Source organism: Gekko japonicus, unplaced genomic scaffold, assembly GCF_001447785.1.
Source record: "Gekko japonicus isolate JY-2015 unplaced genomic scaffold, Gekko_japonicus_V1.1 scaffold31, whole genome shotgun sequence".
NCBI classification, from domain to species: Eukaryota; Metazoa; Chordata; class Lepidosauria; order Squamata; family Gekkonidae; genus Gekko; species Gekko japonicus.
The window spans coordinates 2,158,258-2,180,106 of NW_015161404.1; the positions used below are offsets into that span (position 1 = coordinate 2,158,258).

Below are 21,849 nucleotides of genomic sequence, written 5' to 3' on the forward strand. Positions count from 1 at the left end.
TGAAGAAAAACTTGAACATGGGGATGCTTGGTGAGTTTGAACCCCCCCAGGGAAAGTAGCACCGTGGACAGAGCTACTGTTTGTCTACGTAAAGTGGCTGACTTGAGACCAGAGTCCAAACCCTCTTGCAAGAAGGCCAAAACCGAAGCTACTGAGGGAGATAGAGGATTCACCCTCTTACATCTGCACCACCTCACAAAGGCCTTCCAGGTAGTGTTATAGATATGTATAGTAGATTGTCTTCTGGAGGACAACATGATATCCGCTACCTTGTCGGAATAGCCTAACCTGGAGAGGTTGCACCATTCAATCTCCAGGTGGTCAGGCACAACCACTCCGGGTGTGGGTGCCAAACTGGCCCCTGATTCAGCATGTCTGGTCTCACTGGAAGCATAAGTGGAGGAATGACCACCATCCCCTGAAGGGTTGAAAACCACAGCCGACGGGCCCACCTGGGAGCCACTAAGATGGCCTCCACTCCAAGGTCTTAAATTCTGCGTATGATCCTGGACAGTAGGATGAAGGACAGGAATGTGTAGAGGAGAGTGCTGGGCCAAGGAGACGTCAACGCGTCTGTCGCTTCCGCTGCCTGGTGGAAGTACTGGGTGAAGAACCATGGCAGTTGGTGATTGCTTGGAGAGGTGAATAGGTCTACAGCAGGTTGACCCAACTTGCTCACTATCAGATGAAAAAGGTCGGGATGGAGAGACCACTCGCCCTCCTGAATAGTTTCTCTGCTGAGTCAATCTGCCTGAATGTTGTTGACTCCCCTGATGAGTTCCGCCCGAATAGACGGTACATTCTGTTCTGCCCAGGTGAGAATCTTCATCGCCTCTCGATGGAGCTGAGAGGACCGTGAGCCGCCCTGCTTGTTGATGTATGCCTTGGTGATGTTGTCCGTCCTCACCAAGATGTGTGAGTTGCGGAGTGTGGGCTCGAAGTGTATCAGAGCAAGGAAGACTGCTCTGAGTTCCAACAGATTGATGGGTAACCTTGCTTCTGTGGAACTCCATTTCCCTTGTACTGGGAAATCTTCCAGAGTCGCTCCCCAGCCCTGTAGGCTCGTGTCTGTAAAAACCTCCTTGGTCAGTGGGACATAATACTTCTTGCCCCTTGTCAAACTGGCTGAGGTCATCCACCAACGGAGACTGGATTTGATCTTGTGAGGAACCCGAAGGCTGACAGCTCACTTCTCCATGATCAAATTCTGGTAGAGTTGAAGAAACCCCTGCAGTGGTCTGGCATGGAGATGTGCCCACTGGACTGTGTCAATACAGGAAATCATCAGACCCAACAACCTGGCCAGATCCATCAATGAGGAGCAAACGCAGCAATAGACTAGGGATGCCATCTCCCCGATCTTCTTGGCCTTGGGTAGTGGTAGAAATGCACGTTGCTGGTAGTGTTGATGACTGCTCCCAGATGCTTGAGTCTCTGGGTAGGGTGAAGGGAGCTCTTGTCGATGTTGACCAGGAACCCGTGGTTCTGGAAACATTCCATAGTGGTTCTTGTGTTCCTGATGGACTCTGAGAGGCTGCTGGCCCGCACCAACGGGTCGTTTAGGTACGGGTGAATGTGAATCCCCAGGCTCCTGAGAGACACTATTGGAATGATGACTAATTTGGAAAACACCCGGGGCACCGAGAAAAGTCCAAAAGGAAGTGCTCGATACTGAAAATGCCGGTTGTATATACAGAAACAGAGAAAACGTTTGTGAGCAGGATGAATAGGTACATGGAGGTAGGCCTCTGTAAGATCTATAGAGGTCAGGAACTCGTTCAGCAACAGGGAGTCCGTAATCGCCTTCAGAATCTCCATGCAGAAGTGACGCAGCCTGATGAACCTGTTTAAGTACTTGAGATCCAGAATGGCTCTCCAGTCACCATTTCTTTTGGGCACCATGAACAGAATGGAGTATACTCCCCGACCCTGTTCGAGAGTGGGAACTGGCTCTATGGCCCTGATGTCAAACAAATACTGTATGGCTCTGGTAACAATGTTCCTTTTGTCTATGGATTTGCTGACTGGTGACTTCAGGAACCTTTCCAGTGGGTGAAAACGAAACTCTATGGCATAGCCCTGAGACACGGTCTCCATCGCCCAGGCATCCGCCTGGGGGACTGACCACACTGTGGAGAAATGAAGAAGACGTGCCCCCACTGGAAGCGATGTGCAGTCATGCCTGCTTGGGCTTGGCGTCCCGTTCTCCCCTGTCACTATTATTGAATGGTAGCTTGTGGAATCGGGAACCAAAGGATTCTCGCTTGCCAGGAGGCTTGGATGAATCCCACTTAGAGATGTGAAGGCCCGGAAAAAAACTGGAAAAATTCGGGAAAAAAACATTTTTTTTCCCTGAAGATTTTTTGTTTTTTTCCGAAAAATTGGAAAAATTGAAAAAAGAAAAGAAAAGAAAAAATGATTATGGAACGTTTTATTTTAACATGATGAATAAAATATTTTAAGACAAGGTGTTCAAATATTTTCCAAAACCAAAAAAGGTTAGTGGAAAGGAGGGCCAATATTAAAACCTTTTCATAAAAAGAGGTACATGTATTTATTAATAATAACAAATTAAAACATATATAGGGGCCCAATTACAACCAATATATATAAAACATAACCATAACCAGGGCTAAAAAAATTATATATATATTGGTTGTAATTGGGCCCCTATATATGTTTTATATACCTCTTTTTATGAAAAGGTTTTAATATTGGCCCTCCTTTCCACTAACCTTTTTTTGGTTTTGGAGTTCTTTGTTAGGTTTAGTTTTTTTCCCTTTCTTGTTACTGCTTCCAAGTATTTTCCAAATCATTTCTAAAATATATATATATGGTATCAGATTGCTCTAATTTCTGTGCACTGAGGACAAGCCAGTCCTAGGTTACAAACTGAACTCTCCAATGCAACATGCATTTCTTCGTTTAGGAGGTGCTATTGTCAGAAGAAAATAAAAAGGTTTCAGTTTTGTTTTTGCATGTGGGTGGGTATTCTGTTTGTAATAATTGTTTGGATACACTATATTTTTAATATGCTAGTTGTGATAATTTCATGCCAAATAAAAATGTCCATAGTCATAGTTTATGTTCCTAAAGTAACAGAATGACTTTCAGTCTAGAAAAGACAAAAGAAAAGCTAATGTAGCGTTTTTTTCAATTTTTCCGAAAATTTCCGTTTTGAGCTTCAAAATTTCCGGAAATTTTACATCTCTAATCCCACTGCGGTCTCCTTGGTTCTTGGCGGAACCTGGCAAGGGAATTCTGCGTACAAAAGGAATGATTGCCCCGTCTGTCAGGGCGTCGAATGGACTTGGGCATGGCTTTCTTTTTGTCACGCATCTCAACCAGGATCTTGTCCAGAGCTTCACCAAAGAGCCGGTCTCCTTGGAATGCATAAGCAGTGACGATGGACTTGAATAGAGCATCATCTGGCCATGTCCATAACCAGAGGAGCCTTCTAACTACAGTGGTGGAAGCCAGGGCTTGAGACGCAAAGGCGAGGATGTCGAGGGTGGCATCCACCGTGAAGGGATTCACTTTAAGGATGCGAGAAGCCCATTCCAGCAGACGATTGTCCTCTGGAATCAATTGAATTAGTCTTCGAATCCAGACGATGGCGGCGCGAGAGGTGATGGATGCTGTAGAAGCTGCCCGCACCATCATGGCAACTGCCTCATGGATCCGTCTGAGCCTTCTTTTCAGTGGGCTCTCTGATGGTACCCTGACCATCCTCAGACAGAAGTCCCGAAGATTGGATTGCAGCCACAGGGCCACAGGGCCATCCACTGGAGAAACCTGCAATAACTCATTAGCATAGTTAGGTAATGCATAGAGCTTTTTAACAAGTGCAGGAAACTGCTTGTTGACCACAGGTCTATCCCATTCTGCCCTCAGCTGATGCTCAAAGGATTCTGGGAAGGGAAAACCCTTTTCAGAGTACTCCTCAGAGGCCTGTTGGTACTCAGAGGGAGGAAGAATCTCCAAGGCTTTGATGGCTTTGGTTAAAAATTGCTGGTATTCTTCAACCTTGAAGAACTGGCTGGACTGTTCAGGAAGCTTGATTTCGTCCTCATCCTCATCAGACAAAAATTCCCCGTCCTCCCTATTTTCCATGGAAGGAGAGGTGGATTGATCTTCCCCCCATCGCTCCCCCTCGCTCTCTCCAGGTGAGGAGGAAGAGCCTTTTACGCTGCCTTGGTGGGCCAGGAGGGGGGTGGGGATTCCACTGGAAGGGATAGAGACCCAGGAGCTGGGTTCCCTTGTCCTGGTGTGCAAGGAAGACACCTCCTGCTGCACAACCTGTCTTAATAAGGCCATAATATCCACAGGCTGCAAAAGGGCCCCCCGCCACAGTCGTCTTACCGCTCAGTTGGGAGGGCCTCAGGCCATCCTCCATGTCGAGCTGGTCTGAAGGGGAGCACTGGAGAGATCTCTCTGCTCCCGGGGAGCAGTGGAGTGGCCGTAGGAGGGTTCCAGAACTGAAGGCACGCTGCCGGATTGGCGGGCTCTTCATCCGAAGGCTCTTGGTGGTGCTTGTGTGCATGCTGCGCCGACGACGAGCCTGCCACGGCCGTTGGGGGAACTCGATCTGGCCTCGAAGGCAGGTCGGCCCCTGTGGTGCCTCTTGCAACCGCCTCCTCTGCTCTGTGCGAAGCATCCTCTTTGCCTGACGGGAAGGCTTTGGGGGCGTCTTTTCCCGTCATTTGGGAGGTCGGAGCGATCGTCCTCTTCAGGTCAAAAGACCCCGATCTTCTCAGCTTTGCTTCCCCACGGAAGCAGCAGAGAAAAGAAGAGGAGCAAGAGGAAAGAGAAAGCAGGCAAGGCAAGAAGGAAAGAAGGGAAAGTAGCAAAGTAGGAAAATATATACAGCTGAAACTTAGCTAAGCCTATGCTGCTGCTCCCTAGCGAGGCAGGAACGAAACTGGGGGATGAGCTATTCCGAAGGCGCCAACAGGAAGAGGGAAAAACTATTTCCTGCCTCCCTAAAGGCACGGTGGGAATAACCCATGCAGATGTCCTCCACCTCAGAGGGAGAACTCTGACCAAAGGATGGAGAGCTGCTACTGGTACATCAATTAATGGGAAAGAATACAAATGTCTAAAGTGCCCCAAGGCCCATAGGATATAATGGGGCCGAATTGCCGCCAAAATTCAACAGCAATTCAGCGGCAAGCCAATTCAGATCAGAGAATCTGAATCGGCCTGCAGCAGCCCGAAAGGGGTCCGAATGGGCCATCCCTATTAGCCACAAGGTATAGATAGGAACTCTCAGTCTGGGGCAAGTGATGCTCTATATTCTTGGTGCTTGGTGGGGGGCAACAGTGGGAGGACTTCTAGATTCCTGGCCCCACTGGTGGACCTCCTGATGGCACCTGGTATTTTTGGCCACTGTGTAACAGAGTGTTGGACTGGATGGGCCATTGGCCTGATCCAACATTGGCTTCTCTTATGTTCTTATGTTCCTATATTTGGCCCAGCTGAGGTCAAAATGGCCACCAGCACCAGAATCAAACCTGACTCTACAGGACTGCAGCCTTTTGACCTGTTCCAGGACTCAGCCATTTGGGGTGTTGCTGTGCAGGTTTGGGAATTGGCTTGGGAATTGATGTTGTTAAACTGTCCTCTGCCACTTCTGTCATTTGAAGGTACTCTTATGCTGGCTGTTGTGAAGCCATTACACCAGAGATGCAGCCACAGGTTGAGGAGGAGGGGGCAAGGTGAGAAAAAGACAGAAGAAGACTACATAGAGGTGTTTTTTTTAAAAAAAAAGTAGGAAGAACAGAAACTAACCTTACTAATAGAGTCACGCTAAAAGCAAAGCGGACCTATTTTTGCTTTCTTGCTCTCAAAACAGAGGCAGGAAAAGAACTGGAATGGGGGTTCTGCCCTGGGTGAAGCATATATTGGAAGCAACTTTCTGTCTCCAACAACTCAGAGAAGACCAAAAAAAATAAGATATTCAAAATTATGCCCTCTGTTCCAGATGAGAAAGGAAAAATTCTCAAGATTCTACTATCCCTCTGAAACCATATGGGCGGGGAGCAGAACAGGATGTCAGGTTTGTGTGTACTGTAGTACACAAGCATGTAAAACACTCTCTCTCTTTTTTCAGCTCAAAATCTTTCATAATTTTTCAAGGACTAGTGCTGATTTTATTAGATACCTCACATGAGGTGTGCTCTAGTCCATCAAAGCTTATGGTACAATAAGAATGTAATTCTAAACAGAGTTAAACCACTCTAAGTAATACACTGAAGTAATACAAATCACTGCAAGTCTGTTAGTCTTTAAGGTGCTACAAGACTTTTCTGAAATAAGCTACCACTGTTATCCCCCTAGAAACCATCTTTCTGACTTTTCTCGGGGGGGGGGTAGTAGTAGTAATTCTAACTAAACAATATGGCAGTTAAAGGGTAAATCATCTATATTTTCTGAAGTTTCAAGGGTAGCATGCACATGGCACACACCCACACATTGGTTTATTCCCAGCTGACTCTATTAGGTTCTATGTAAATGTCAAGACAATGATCCCTTGCCTTTTATAAATTAGTACTCCTGCCATCTCATCTTGCCTGAGCATGTACCTGAGTTGAATGCGACCCTGAAGCTTCTTTCATCTACTCATTCAATAGGATGCATTTACCTGCAAGCACACTAATTTTTCTTTTCATAAGTTACTTTTCAGTTTTAGAATGGTATTAGAGAAAGATTTCATTCCAGAAAGAGAAGGTTTTTCTTTGCATTTAGTTCTCGGTTCACATTTAATGTATTTTATTTCCTCACAGGAAATCTAATAGCTACCAAAATGTGAAGGCAGCGAAGAACCTTGATTTGAATAGCTTTTAATACTATTTCTGTTTTAAATTTTTCAGTCAACTTACATGAAACACAACTTTATAATAGTAATTATTATTTATATTTCCTCTACATGCATCTTCTAAAATAGTGCTCTTTGATAGTATGTTAAAAGTACAACATGATTAAAGCTAAGATTGAGCAAAAATACAAATGTTCTTGCTTTAAAATTAAGAAAAATGCTTATACGCATCACAAATTGTCAAAGTAAATGAGATTTTATACACTTCCAAAAGCTTTTCCAGTTTTAAATGTAAATTAGCCCTGCACAGCACAGCCACTAAAATACTAACTCCAATTTAGCTCCAAAGTACACAGCAAGTTTTTCTACTACCAGTTCTGAAAAGGAAATATCTCCAGTGTGTTTGACATTGTGGTCATTTTTTGCGATCAGTGCGTTAGACTGAACCCATGGGGTTAGATACAAAGGTACCCTTCTGTGCACAGAATATGTCATCTACACATGGAAAGAGTCATTCTGTAGTGGGAAGGGCACCTTTAGATCCAGCTCTTTATATGTGTTACCTCCCCTGAACTGGAAGAAAATTATCCCAAACAAAAAATACAGGAACATGAAAAAACTGCAAAAAGAAAAAGAAAAAAAGTAACATGTGACACTGACCTTGTGCTGTGCTTTCCCCTCCCACATAAGAATCATCCAATGTGGTGAAACAGGGGCTCACAGTGTAATGACATCTAAACACAGTGCAAGTACACAACATGTTATGGAAGAGGAGAGAGATGACTTGACATATGACTTCCATTTTTGGCAGCAGCCCTACATTTTTCATAACATCTTGTACCTTCCTTAGAAAACAGCAGGGTTAAGGAGTGAATAGCAGCACCCAGAAGGAGGTCAGGAGAAACAATAAAGATATGATACATGCAATGACTACATGTCATTCTGGTTTTAGCTCCAAACTACAAACTGAAGAAGTAATTTGACATCTCCATTCAAGATGGCTGTAATTACAGCTATACAAAGACTACATTGATTTCTTTCTATAAGCTTTGGAGATGACATAAATGAGCACCAAATCATGAATAAGAGCTTTAAATGCCTCAGATGGGATCTCACAGCTCAACCTTCTCACAGATTTGTGCTATAGGAGTTGACTAGAATACACCTGCTGCCTGTTACCAAGTTCTCAGTATTCACACATGAGCATCTCATAGCTACAATAGCAGCTAAAGTTCTCTGCCTTAAGGGGAACACAGCTCAGATCTATTACACAAGCGGAATTCCCCTTAGGGTTCTCTGGGTTCAAGCTCTCGTCATAACTGTTAAGTTTACATTTTACATGACATTGGTTTATTTAAACTATCTGATATACACAGGTTTTAAGTCTCTACTTAAAAGAAAAATATGCCCAAGAACTAGCAACATTATCAAATCATGGGCTTCTCCAAGAGAAGATGAAAAACAAACACCTGCCACCTTCTCAAGATCCAAGCCAAATACAAAATGTCCACAGCTACTATCAGAAGTCAATAGTAACAGAGCTTCAAAATAGAAAAGAAAGGAAATTAAGGAGATCATATGCAGGAAAAAGCATGCAATACACATGTCGATCATCCAGTATAACATCACACACGTGTTTTTATCTGCATGCACATGCATTCAAGCGTACACAGGGCTATCACACGTAACATGCTGATTGAATCCTTTTTTCCTACAAAAAAGCTTTTTCAATGTAAAAACAATGTAAGCTATGAAACAGCCCTGAGAAACAGGGTTAACAACACAAGCCTGTGGCTATACAATAAGCAGAATAACATATGTAAGCATAATAGAATGGAGTTTAGAAACCAAGGGCCAGGGGGGGAAATAGCTCCTGTCCAAAAAGAAGGAAATATCATGTTGGATGGGTGGCAGTGTTAAACTTTCAGAACAAAAGCTGCAGCACGCCTGCATGCACAATAACTCCCAACTATTATTACAGCACCTCCACTAGGTAGTAAAGCACCATGAAGTCCACATCATGACAAATTTCAGGGAATTAAATGATGAGGAAGCATCAGAAATTTATACATAGAACATTAAACAGCAGAAAAGTGAGAAAGGGGTGAACGAAGTATTATTTTAACATATATTGCATATAAAATAAGATGTCATGAACATTCTAACAAATCCTGTGCTCTCAAGAAATATGCAACACAAACTTAACAATCCTAGAAACCTTTCAGTTTAGATTATGGTACCAAAAGAAATACACCAAGAAACAGTCCAGTACCTACACACAATTAAGGCCCTTTTGCTTTTAATAACATTTAAGAGCACAAAAATTATAATGGAAACCTCAAAATTAGGACAGCCCAGATAGAACATTTTCAATAATATGCAAAACACACCCTCAGCAATATTTCAAATAAATTCATTCAATGCCTATGTCTCTTAAGAATTATTTCAAATGTTAAAGCATATAACTTTGAGCTTTTGATAGAGAAAACCTTTAGTTTTCATTCTGTTAATATCCTCGTAAAGTCAATATAGTGTTACTTAAAGAAATATGTTCAACCATAAGTATTATTGGAACAGAGATGTCAATGAAGACTAACTTACATAGCTCCATTTGTGTAGACTGTGTCACTTCCCTCCACATACTGCACCTGAGCTGGATATACATGCTGTACTTGTTGTACAGTTTGCACTTGCTGAACCTGTAAATATATAAGAATCAGGCACTTTCAGACATGTTTCCCACTTAGGCATTCATGCATCTAATATTAAAATGTGTTTAATCATGGATTGTGAGGCCTACAGGATTTGACAGATAAATCTCAAAAAGAGCAACAAAAGGCTCATTCACCTTGGTGGGTCCATTATTTGTTGAATGCAACATTAAGTGACTGTTTGCATGTATCAGCGATCCATAAAACATTCACCCCAGACAGAACTTGCATGTTACCTGAAGTACAAAGCTTTTAAATGGAATCAGTTTATACATTCAGCTGCTTTTCATCAAATAAAAAGTACATGTATTTGTGAACCAGCCCTAAAGCTGAAGTCACAAAGTCACTTTACTACAAAATAAAGTTCCTTAAAACCAATGGGAGTTATTTTTGTATTAACGTGCTTTGAATTGTGCTTTAATGTTTCTTGTAGATTTGTAGAAAGAAAACAGTTTCACTGGTATTAGTGATGGGCCATAGGTATAGCCATATAAGATTGAGGTAACGAGAGAGGAGGTCCTAAAACTGATAGACAACTTAAAAACTGATAAATCACCAGGCCCAGATGGCATACATCCGAGAGTTCTGAAAGAACTCAAATGTGAACTTGTGGATCTCCTGACAAAAATATGTAATCTTTCCTTAAAATCAGCCTCCATTCCTGAGGACTGGAAGGTAGCTAATGTCACTCCCATCTTTAAAAAGGGTTCCAGAGGAGATCCGGGAAATTACAGGCCAGTCAGTCTGACGTCGATACCGGGTAAATTGGTGGAAACCATTATTAAGGAAAGAATTAGTAGGCACATAGATGAACAAAACCTATTGAGGCAGACTCAACATGGGTTCTGTAAGGGAAGATCTTGTCTCACTAACCTATTAGTGTTCTTTGAGGGGGTGAACAAACATGTGGACAAGGGGGATCCAATAGATATTGTTTACCTTGACTTCCAGAAAGCTTTTGATAAAGTTCCTCATCAAAGGCTCCTAAGTAAGCTCAAAAATCATGGGATAGAAGGACAAGTCCTTTTATGGATCAAAAACTGGCTAATTAATAGAAAACAGAGAGTGAGTATAAATGGGCAATTTTCTCAGTGGAGGGTGGTAAGCAGTGGGGTACCGCAGGGATCAGTACTTGGTCCACTGCTTTTTAACTTGTTCATTAATGATTTGGAGATGGGAGTAAGCAGTGAAGTGGCTAAATTTGCGGATGATACAAAGTTGTTCAGGGTGGTGAAAACCAGTGAGGATTGTGAGGCACTCCAAGGGGATCTGTCAAGGATGGGCGAGTGGGCGTCAACATGGCAAATGGGGTTCAATGTGGCCAAGTGCAAGGTGATGCACATTGGAGCCAAAAATCCTAAATATAAATACACATTGATGGGGTCTGAACTGGCAGAGACTGAGCAAGAGAGAGATCTTGGAGTTGTAGTGGATAACTCACTGAAAATGTCGAGACAGTGTGTGACTGCAATAAAGAAGGCCAATGCTATGCTGGGGATTATTAGGAAGGGTATTGAAAACAGATCAGCCAATATAATAATGCCCCTATATAAATCAATGGTGAGACCTCATTTGGAATACTGTGTGCAGTTCTGGGCACCACACCTTAAAAAGGATATTATAGCTTTGGAAAAAGTGCAGAAAAGGGCAACTCGAATGATAAAAGGGTTGGAACACTTTCCCTATGAGGAAAGGTTAAAGCGCTTAGGGCTCTTTAGCTTGGAGAAAAGACGACTGAGGGGTGACATGATCGAGGTTTATAAGATTATGCATGGGAAAGAGCAGGTAAAGAAAGAGGTACTTTTCTCCCTTTCTCACAATACAAGAACTCGTGGGCACTCCATGAAACTGCAGAGCGGTCGGGTTAGAACGGATAAAAGGAAGTACTTCTTCACCCAAAGAGTGATTAACACATGGAATTCACTGCCACAGGAAGTGGTGGGTGCTACAAGCATGGACGGCTTCAAAAGGGAATTAGATAAGCATATGGAGCAGAGGTCCATCAGTGGATATTAGCCACAAGGTATAGATAGGGGCTCTGGGGCAAGTGATGCTCTGTCTTCTTGGTGCTTGGGGGGGGTCAACAGTGGGAGGGCTTCTAATGTCCTGGCCCCACTGCTGGACCTCCTGATGGCACTGGTATTTCTGGCCACTGTGTGACACAGAGTGTTGGACTGGATGGGCCTTTGGCCTGATCCAACATTGGCGTCTCTTATGTTCTTATGTTCTTAAATGTAGGAGCAGGACCAGGGTACTTTAATCCATCAGGGATGCCCAGCTTAGCCACACTCCCACCCACAATGGAAATATAACCCAAATTGGTTTCCTTTATTAGGTTATTAGGTTATTTAACTTCTCACATTGTGGGAGATAGTAAAGGACATGTCTAGGAGCCATTTTGATGTGTGCCTCCCTTATGAACCTGAAGAAACATCCACCGCATCACCACTCCCTCACAACGCGTTTGATCTTCAGTAGGAAAGTGTTTACCCATCATATGTAATAGCATTTGATAAGTTTCTATAAGTCTGATACTTAGATAAAGATTTTTATCAGTATATGTTTTAACATGTGTACACTCTAATAAATATGTGTACTTTTATAATATACATTGTCAGCTTAGCCCTTTGGTTCATATGATAACCCCAGGACCCCGTTGTAAGGGCACCTCCCTCACTTGTCTAGCAACAAGGACATGGAGTTCAGCAGCAGAGACATTGGTGGAGATGGAAAAGCACCACCAATAGAAGGAGACAAGGGAGGGGGCTTTGCAGGTGGCTGGGCGCTCCCTGTCAAGTGACTGCAATGTCTCCCTCCTCCCCAGCTGCCATTCTCCCTGATGCTTACTGCTGATGTGGTCTGCAGGCTATGCGACCTGACCCCAAAGGGGCACACGACAACAGCACCCTCCATTGTTCTGTGGACACTGGGCATCCTGGGCTCTCTGGCCCCAATGCCAGAGGAGGAACTGACAGAGATGGTGGCCTTGACACCTTTGGGTGCCAGTGCAGCTGGTGCAGAGGATAGAGGAGGAGGCCCCAAGATCACTGGCTCCAGGGTCATGGCTGCTGCTTGCCCAAAGGAGGGGGGAGGGGGCTCCTTGCCTGCTCCCTGGGTTTGAGGCCTGCAGCTGGCACAGTCCATCTCACCCACTTTGTCCTCCATTTGGGCAGCAGTCAAATGGAAGTGGCTGGAGAGCCATTGGGAGTGGTGGTATGAGGTGGAGGGACAGGTGCATCAAGAGACTCCTGCGGAACCTTGCGAAGTCTCTCAGAGGTGGTCCACCACCCTTCCTCCTGCAGTGCCTATGGAAAACATGACATGTGGGGGGGCATATGGCTGTGGTGCCATGGGAGACCTCTGGGCGCCCCAGGTGGCAGTGAGTATGGGGCACCCAAAGAGGCACACCCCCATCTGCTACCAGCCTCCAGCAGCCTCAGCACTTTGTTTGCAGGGTGCCAGCTTCAGGTGCCATCAGGGCTCATGGCTGTCACCCCCAGGGTGGACAATTATCCCCTGGCCTCCCCCAGGGGTGGGGGAGCAGGTTGTCAGATTCCAATTGGGAGACTCCTGGGGATTTGGTGATGAGGCCTGGGAAGCACACGGTCCTCCATGTGGTGTGGACCCAGGGAGTCTTCCATCCCCAGCATCCTTTCCCACCAGTGGCAATGATCTCCTAACTCTGGAGGGGAGCTGCAATTACGGGGGGACCCCAGGTCCCACCTGGAGAATAGCAACCCAAGTAGCCCCCTTCCCAGGTGGGCGCTTGCGATGGTAGTGGGTCCCTTTCATGGGGGCAGGTGATAGGGGAACGGGGTTCTTCTGAGCCACCCCTCTCTGCCCCCCTAGCAGTGATGTGGACTGGACTCTGCCCCTTTGATTCGCAGCTCCTATTGGCTTGCACTGTCCTGCCTCAAAAGAATGCCACAAAGGTATACAGGGGTGGAATCACCATGGAAACACTGCACTAACAGCACCATTGGGGCACCTTTTCCCCTGCTTGGCCACTGCGTAACTAACTCCTTAAGGAGCCAACTAATAGCACTGCAGTTGTGCTGCAGCTGCAGCACTGGCACAGCTCAGGATCGCACGGTTAATCTTCCAAACTAATTAGGCAAACCACGGTCCCTAGCTGCAGTAGGATCTGGAGATGAAACTACAGCTGTAAATATGACTTGACAATTTAGGTATTATGTTAAAACAACTGTTTGCACAAATTGGAATTTCCCAAGCCAGTTCAAACCATGGTTTCTAATTCTGGTGTGCTGAGGAATTGCAGATTAACATTTATCAATTTGGGATATAGCAACAAACCTTCCTTAACCATGGTTTGGTGTGATATCTGAATTAAACTGATATATTTGAGTAATTGCATCCCCTTGATAATGGGAAGTTCTTTTGGGGGGGAAAGTGACTGTGATCAAATATATGACTTTTTAATGCTAACTTCAAATGCTGACCTCTGAAATGAAAATGAAGTTTCCATGTTAATCTACCTTAGCTATTCTAATGCTGGGCACTTGTTTTCAAAGTCATAGCAAAGAAAATTATTCATTCATATCCAGTTTACTATATACTATAGATATATTAAATAAATATTACCCTTAGAGATCATCACTGTTCAGTATCCTTAAAGATAACAGAACAAGTTAATATGAAGCCCTGCCAACAGTTTATTACTCACACCACTTTGGGGACTGGCAGTGAGGACTGCATCTGCAGGGTGAATGATTTCTAGTGCTTCTTGAGTGCTTTTCAGTTATATGTCTCTGCCACTCTAATTGGACCATGTAAAACTGCCGCCAGGGTATTTCATCTCCTCTCTTTTGCTATTGACATGAGCCTTTAAAAGCCTCTAACAATGGATTAATATAAGTTCTTCCTTTGATTCCCTATAAAATCTTGATTTTAAAAACAGTTTGAGTGAAACATGTAGGCTTTGTCATACTGCTAACCCAAATTTTGCGTAGTGTGACCTCTATAGATCAAGTCAGTTTCTACTCCTAACACTCTGAAGTATTTCTATCATATAACTGTATGCAAGCCTACAGAAGGTATACCACAATTGTCGTAAACTGTTTTTTGAATGTTCCCTTTCTTTTCCTTGCATTTTTTCCTTTTAAAAATGACACCAAGCTTGTTTATTTCTTTTTATGGCCATAACTTAATCTGTAGAAGGAGATTCAAAAGTCAAAATATTCTACATTTGAAAATATAAAGAACACTGGTAAAATATAATATATATTTTAAAAGAAAAAAGCTGCCATCTCCATTACACCCCTATTTCTCACAAGACAAATATTGCTACTCATGAGTAACCTGTTGCAACTATTCTAAATTTAATTTTCACAGATAGCTCTCATTTAATGTAAAATCAAGACTGCAGCTTGATCCTATATTAAATGTTGTCAACAAGAGAATGGTGCACTAGCAATTATTCATGAAAGTCCACATAAAAGGTTTTCCCAGAGTTTAGAAGCAAACAGGGAGGCAAGAGTTTTTCTGTAGTCCCCAAAGCACTGTTGAAGTGGGACTATATTCCTGGTAAAGATAAATTATAGCAATTAAGATATAGACAGAGATAGTACCAATGTTAAGTTGCAAGTACAAGACAAAGCCATTGTGGGTTCTCCCCTACCTGCTTATCATATAAAGTGTCCAGAAGATGGCAAATAAAACCTCCACGATCCCAGGGCAAACTGGCGTAGAGAAAAATTGCTTCCTGACAGCAAAGTGGCAATCAGCATTTCCTTGGGCATGTAAGAAAAGGTCACAAGAACTAAGCACTGGGACAGCTCTTCCTTCCCTCCCTCTCATGATCTGCCTAAGTTCACAGAATCAGCACTGCTGTCAGAAGGCCATCTAGCCTCTGCTTAAAAACCTCCAAAAAAGGAGAGCCCACCACCTCCTGAGGAAGCGTGTTCCACCGATGAACTGCTTTAAGTGTCAGGAAGTGCTTCCTAATGTTTTGCCAAAAACTCTTTTGATTTAATTTCAATCTGTTGGTTCTGGTCCGACCTTCTGGGGCAATACAAAACGACTCCGCACCATTCTGTCAATATGACAGCCCTTCAAGTACTTGAAGATGGTTATCATATCACCTCTCAGTCATCTCCTCTCCAGGCTAAATACCCAGCTCCTTCAATCTTTCCTCATAGAACTTGGTCTCAAGACGGCTCAACATCTTTGTTTCCCTCCTCTGGATACATTCCAGCTTGTCTATATCCTTCTTAAATCGTGGTGCCCAAAACTGAACACAATACACTAGGTGAGGTCTAACTAGAGCAGAGTAAAGCGATACAATCACTTCATGTGATCTAGACACTATACTTCTGTTGATGCAGCCCAAAATCGCATTTGCCTTTTTAGCTACTACATCATACTGCAGACTCATGTTCAGTGTATGGTCTACTAAGACTCCTAGATCCTTTTTGCACATTCTACATCTAAGACAAGTCTTCCCCATCCTATATTTATGCATTTGATTTTTCCTACCTAGATGTAGAACTTTACATTTATCCCTGTTGAAATTCATTTTATTTGTTTTAGTCCAGTTTACCAGCCTGTCAAGATCATCCTGTATCCTGACTCTGTCTTCTACCATATCTGCCACCCCTCCCAATTTAGTATCATCTGCAAATTTAATTGCCTCTATCCCTTCATCCAAATCATTGATAAAGATGTTGAACAAAACAGGTTCCAGGACAGATCTTTGAGGCACTCCACTTGTCACTCCTCTCCAAGAAGATGAGGTACCATTCACAAGCACTCTTTGGGTGTGATCTGTCAACCAGTTACAGATCCACCTAACAGTCATAGGATCCAAACCACATTTCCCCAATTTGTCAACAAGTATAATATGTGGAACTTTACCACAAGCCTTACTAAAATCAAGACAAACTATGTCTACATCATTCCCCTTATCCAGCAAGGTAGTAACTTTCTCAAAAAAAGAGATAAGGTTGGCCTGACATGACTTGTTTTTGAGAAACCCATGCTGGCTCTTAGTAATTACAGCTGTCCTTTCTAAATGCTCAAGGACTGTCTGATTATTTGTTCTAAAACTTTCCCAGGTATAGATGTCAAGCTGATGGGTCGGTAGTTACCCAGATCCTCCTTTTCCCCCTTCTTGAAGATGGGGACAAGATTTGCCCGCCTCCAATCTTCTGGCACCTCACCTGTTCTCCAAAAATTCTCAAAAATAATGGACAGAGGCTCAGATATTACATCTGTGAATTCTTTTAGTATCCTTAGATGCAGTTCATCTGGCCCTGAGGACTTAGTTTCATTTAAAGAAACTAGGTGTTTGTGTATGCTGATCCTAGGCTGCAACTCCATTCCCTCATCATGTGTTCTGTTTTTGCCATGTTGAGTACCACTTCCCTCACAAGAGAAGACTGAGGAAAAGCAGGAATTGAGCAGTTCTGCCCTCTCTTAATTCCTGTCCCCGCAATGGGCCTACCATATCCTTACTCTTTTTCTTACTTTGAACATAAGAAAACAACCCTTTTTTGTTGTTTATAGCATCTCTCACCAGCCTAAGCTCATACTGAAATTTAGGTTTCCTAACTCTCTTCTCTACAAGCATTGGTTATTTGTTTATATTCATCCTAGGTTATAAGGGCCCTTCTTCCATTTCCTAAATGAGTCCTTTTTATTTCTCAGTTCTTCAGGAAGTTGTTTATGGAGCCACCTTGGCTTCTTCAGGCTCCTCCTTTGTGATTGTGCCTTCAATATTACACTTTTAAGAAACTTCCACCCCTCTAGAACTCCCTTCTGCTTAAGTATTTCTGACCATGGGATTCTACCCAGCATAACTAAGTTTGTCAGAATTTGCTTTCCTGGAGTCCAACCTATATGTCCGAGTATGTACAGCTTTTCCCTTCCCCAAGACTGTAAATTCCAAAATTTCATGTTCACTACTACCCAGGGTGCCCATTACTTTTACTTCATCAACCAGTTCTTCCCTATTGGTGAGAAGCAAGTCCAAGATAGCAAATCCCCTGCTTTCCCTTTGTAGTCTGTTCTAGGAGTGTCTCATTCAAGTCCTCTGCCTGGCTTGGTGGTCTACAGCAGACCCCCACCATAATATCACTATTATTTCTTACACCTTTTATTTTTACCCAGAGACTCTCAACTGGACTTCCATGCTCAGATTGATGTATTTCTTCACAAGTATATACCTCCTTTATATATAATGCTATTCCTCTGCCCTTCCTTATTTGTCTGTCCCCTTTAAATAAGTTCTAGGAGCTGCGGTGGCTCAGTGGTTAAGACGCTGAACTGCAGACCGGAAGGTCGGTAGTTCAGCAGTTCGAGACCCGAACGCCACATGATGGAGTGAGCTCCCGTCTCTGGTTCCAGCTCCTGACAACCTAGCAGTTCAAAAGCAAGAAATTGCAAGTAGATAAATAGGTACTGCTTCAGTGGGAAGGTAACAGCGTCCCATGCACCTCGGCGTCTAGTCATGCCAGCCACATGACCACGGAAATGTATTCGGACAGCGCTGGTTCTTCAGCTTGGAAACGGAGATGAGCACCACAACCATAGAGTCAGATTCAACTGGCTTTCGAGCAAGGGAAACCTTTACCTTTTACCTTTAAATAAGTTCTACCCCTTTTGTTCATTATATTGCCCTTTTGTTTCCCTACCTTTGATTCTAATATCACAACTTACTTATTATCACTCAGAATCCATTGCTAATTATTCCTTCCACAGATTTCAGTTACGCAAGACTTTAAAAACCACTTTTTCCAGTTTCTTAATTGAAAGTGTGCTGTACAAGATATTAAAATGTGGGGGAAGCAGTTGAACAGATATATTTTCTGTTTATGTCACCATCAATGGCAGACCTTACAGGAAATTTCAAAATAAAAATCTGCTGAAGGATTTACCTGATTGTGTGAATCAAGTAAAGAGGTTTTTTCAATCTGTAATCTGAAAATGGGAAAAAAGCGAGCCTTCAACGGATTGTGCAAAACATGTAAATTGGAACTAGTGATAACATTAAAAACTTGCTTGCTTGCATTTTGCTAGTAGACTTATACCTTGTGAGGAAACTAAATTTTAGGATTATCTTCATATACAAGAATTATAGAGCCAGTGTGGTATATAATTTATTTATTTATTTATTTATTTATCATATTTATAGCCAGCCCTTCCCGCGAGTGAGCTCAGGGTGGGTAACAACATTTCAACAATACAATAAATAAAATGAAAGATTTAATGAAAGATTTAAAACACAGTAATGTACATTAAAATGGTGGTCATAGCCCCAAAATAGAATTGGTTGTGGGAGAATCCCTGGCCCGTTGATAATAGGTGAATGATAGCCAACTGTTAATAAATGGGTGACAAGGACCCCAGGGAGGCCATACATGGATGCCTGCCGCCTCAGCCAAAGTGGTTAAGAGGAGTGGACTCTAATCTGGGGAACAGGGTTTGATTCCCCACTCCTCCACATGAAGCCATCTGGGTGACCTTAGGTCAGTCACAGTTCTCTCAGAACTCTTTCAACCCCACCTACCTTACAGGGTTTCTGCTATGGGAGAGGAAGGGAAGGCGACTGAAAGCTGCTGTGAGACTCTTTTGGGTAGTGAAGAGTGGGGTATAAAACCAACTCTTCTTCTATATCCAGTCATATGATGACTATTATTTAATTACAATGAGGGAACCTGCAAGGATATGTATGGGGCATCTAATCTTACTCTTCCACACTATTTCCTCTTTCCCTTCCCTGGCAGTCTCCATAGCCTCTTCCCTTCTTCTGCTTCCATCTCTCCTTTTCACCCACTAGCCAACCTACCTTTATCTACCTTGTTCTCACCTTTCTCTCCTTCCCTCTCCCAGACACCTCTTCCAGGGAAAACTGTGTGGGGCTAGGTCCAATTGTACAGTGCCACCTGCCAGACTGGGTCCATTTGGGTGATGGGGAACCAGTGAGTTACAGGGGAAAGTGAGGTGCCCTCCGCATTTCCCCTTTCCCTCCTCCTGACAGCCCCCCTATCCTTACCTTTCCCTGCTTCCTTTTCTCCTTCCCACCCACCATCCAGCCCACCTTTATTTGTCTCTGTCTTCAGCTTTCACTCTCCTTGAGCTAATTCTGTGAAGTTCCAGTCAATGGGCAGTGCAAGCCTGGGCCCAGTTGTGTAGTGCTGGCTGCCAGGCCAGGAGCCCAATATCCTATTTATTTATTTATTGGATTTATAGCCTGCACTCCCCTGCATAGGAGGGCTCAGGGCGGATAAATTAATTACTAAGAACAATTATCACAACAATAAGTTTAAAAGTCAAGCCAATTTTGTTGATGTGTACTGTACATTTTATTGTACAGTTTTAATTTTTTTAGTTATTTATTGTATGTTCTTTAGGGTTGCCAAGTTCAGGTTAGGAAATACCTGGAGATTTTGGGGGTGGAGCCTAAGTAGGGTGGAGTTTGGGGAGGGACTTCAGTGCAGTATAATGTCCTACAGTCCACTTCCAAAGCAGCCATTTTCCCCAGGTGAACTGACCTCTGTTGCTTGGAGATTTCTGTCATCCTAGGAGATCTCCAGCCACCACCTGGAGACTGGCAACCTTAATAGTTTTTTGTTGTAAGCCGCCCTGAAATTAATCAAATAAATCAAATGGCACAAGTAGCATAAGTTATCCGAGTGATGTTGTGCAGCCTGTGTGCTGATGAAGAGGAGGAGGAGGAGGAAGAAATCAGATTTATATTCTGCCCTTCACTTGGAGTCTCAGAGCAGCTTACGAACTCCTTTCCCTTCCCCTCCCCACAACAGACACCCTGTGAGGTAGGTGGGACTGAGAGAGCTCTGAGAGAACTGCTCTTGCGATAACAGCTCTGACAGAACTGTGGCTTGCCCAAAGTCATCCAGCAGCTGCAAGTGGAGGCGTGGGGAATCAAACTTGGTTCTCCCAGATTAGAGTGCACGCACTTAACCACTACAGTAAACTGGCTCTCTAATAATAATTAAAACTAATACAATGACAAAATGAATGGCGGAGAAGGGGCTGAGGGAGGCCAATTCAGATAGAAGCTTCATTATCTCACCCGTGGGCCTGGTGGAACATTTCTGCCTTGAAGGCCCTGAATAACTGTATCAGATTCCTCAGGGCCCAGATCTCATCTGGAAGACTGTTCCACCGGGCCAGGGCCAGAGCCGAAATGGCTCTGGCTTGGGTTGAGACTAAATGAATGCTTTTCGGGCCAGGGATCACCAGGAGATTACTATCCATAGAACTATAAATATATGTTGATGGAATCCGAACTGACCAGGAGAGATCTTGGAGTCATGGTAGATAAGTCACTGAAAATGTCAACTCAATGTGTGACTGCAATAACGGCCAAATGCTATGGTGGGGATTATTAGGAAGGGGATTGAAAACAGATCAGCCAGTATCATAATGCCCCTGTATAAATCTGTGGTGCGGCCTCATTTGGAACACTATATACAGTTCTGGGCACTGCACCTCAAAAAAGATATTATGGTACTGGAAAAGATGCAGAAAAGGGCAACTCAAATGATTATGGGCATGGAACACCTTACCTGTGAAGAAACGTTAAAGAGATTAGGGCTCTTTAGCGTGGAGAAATGATGACTGAGGGGTAACATGATATAGGTTTACAAAGTTATGCATGGGATAGAGAAAGTAGAGAAAGAAGTGGGCTTCCGGTCTGTGACTCGGCGATGGCGGACGCTCTCCCCGGTTGCTGGGGAGGCAATCCGCACTCCAGTGGGGTAGGAGGGGTGCCACCTCAAGTGGCACTCCCAGGTGAGCCTTAGGTAAAGGCTCCGAGCCGGGGGCGCGGGAAGGGCGACCTCTTCAACGGCGTAATGCCGGAGAATTGAGGCACTCCTTTGCCCCATTCGGTCCTCCCCCTGCGAGGTTCGGTTTTTACCGAGCTTAGCCGATGCCGACTGGGACAAGCTGCAAGGGTTATCGATTTATTGGAGCTATAAGGAGTCTGGATGCAGACGGGCGATGAGTCGAAGAAAGAGCCAAGCAAAAAACTTTTTTTAAAAGTGAGTTCTCCCCCCCCCCCACCCTTCGGAAAGCGGCGTCCGGGAAGGCTCCTGGACGTAAACAACAGAAATATCTTAACAAAATAGGGGGGGAGGAGAGAAGAGAATCGCGGAAGTGTGCAAGAGACTTAGCTGTGTTTGCAGAAAAACTTAAGCGATTCTTTGAAGAAGAGTGAAGTTGGTCCTCTAAAGTAAACAAAGTAGAAAAATGGCCGGCGTACGAGGAAAAGCAAGCAGACAAATTGGGAGGGGCGGTCAGAGTCCGAGAGGCGAGGAGACAGGAGACCTGCTCTCT

At 43.8% G+C, this 21,849-nt stretch overlaps 1 protein-coding gene across 1 annotated transcript in view; it reads right to left on the reverse strand.

The window, feature by feature from the left end:
* Positions 1-21,849, reverse strand: part of RFX3 (regulatory factor X3) — a 288,648-nt gene that overhangs the window by 113,894 nt on the left and 152,905 nt on the right. The window contains exon 3 of the mRNA XM_015426016.1: positions 9,419-9,516. Coding sequence (XP_015281502.1) covers positions 9,419-9,516 — 98 coding nt within the window. The remainder of the gene's footprint in view (positions 1-9,418; positions 9,517-21,849) is intronic.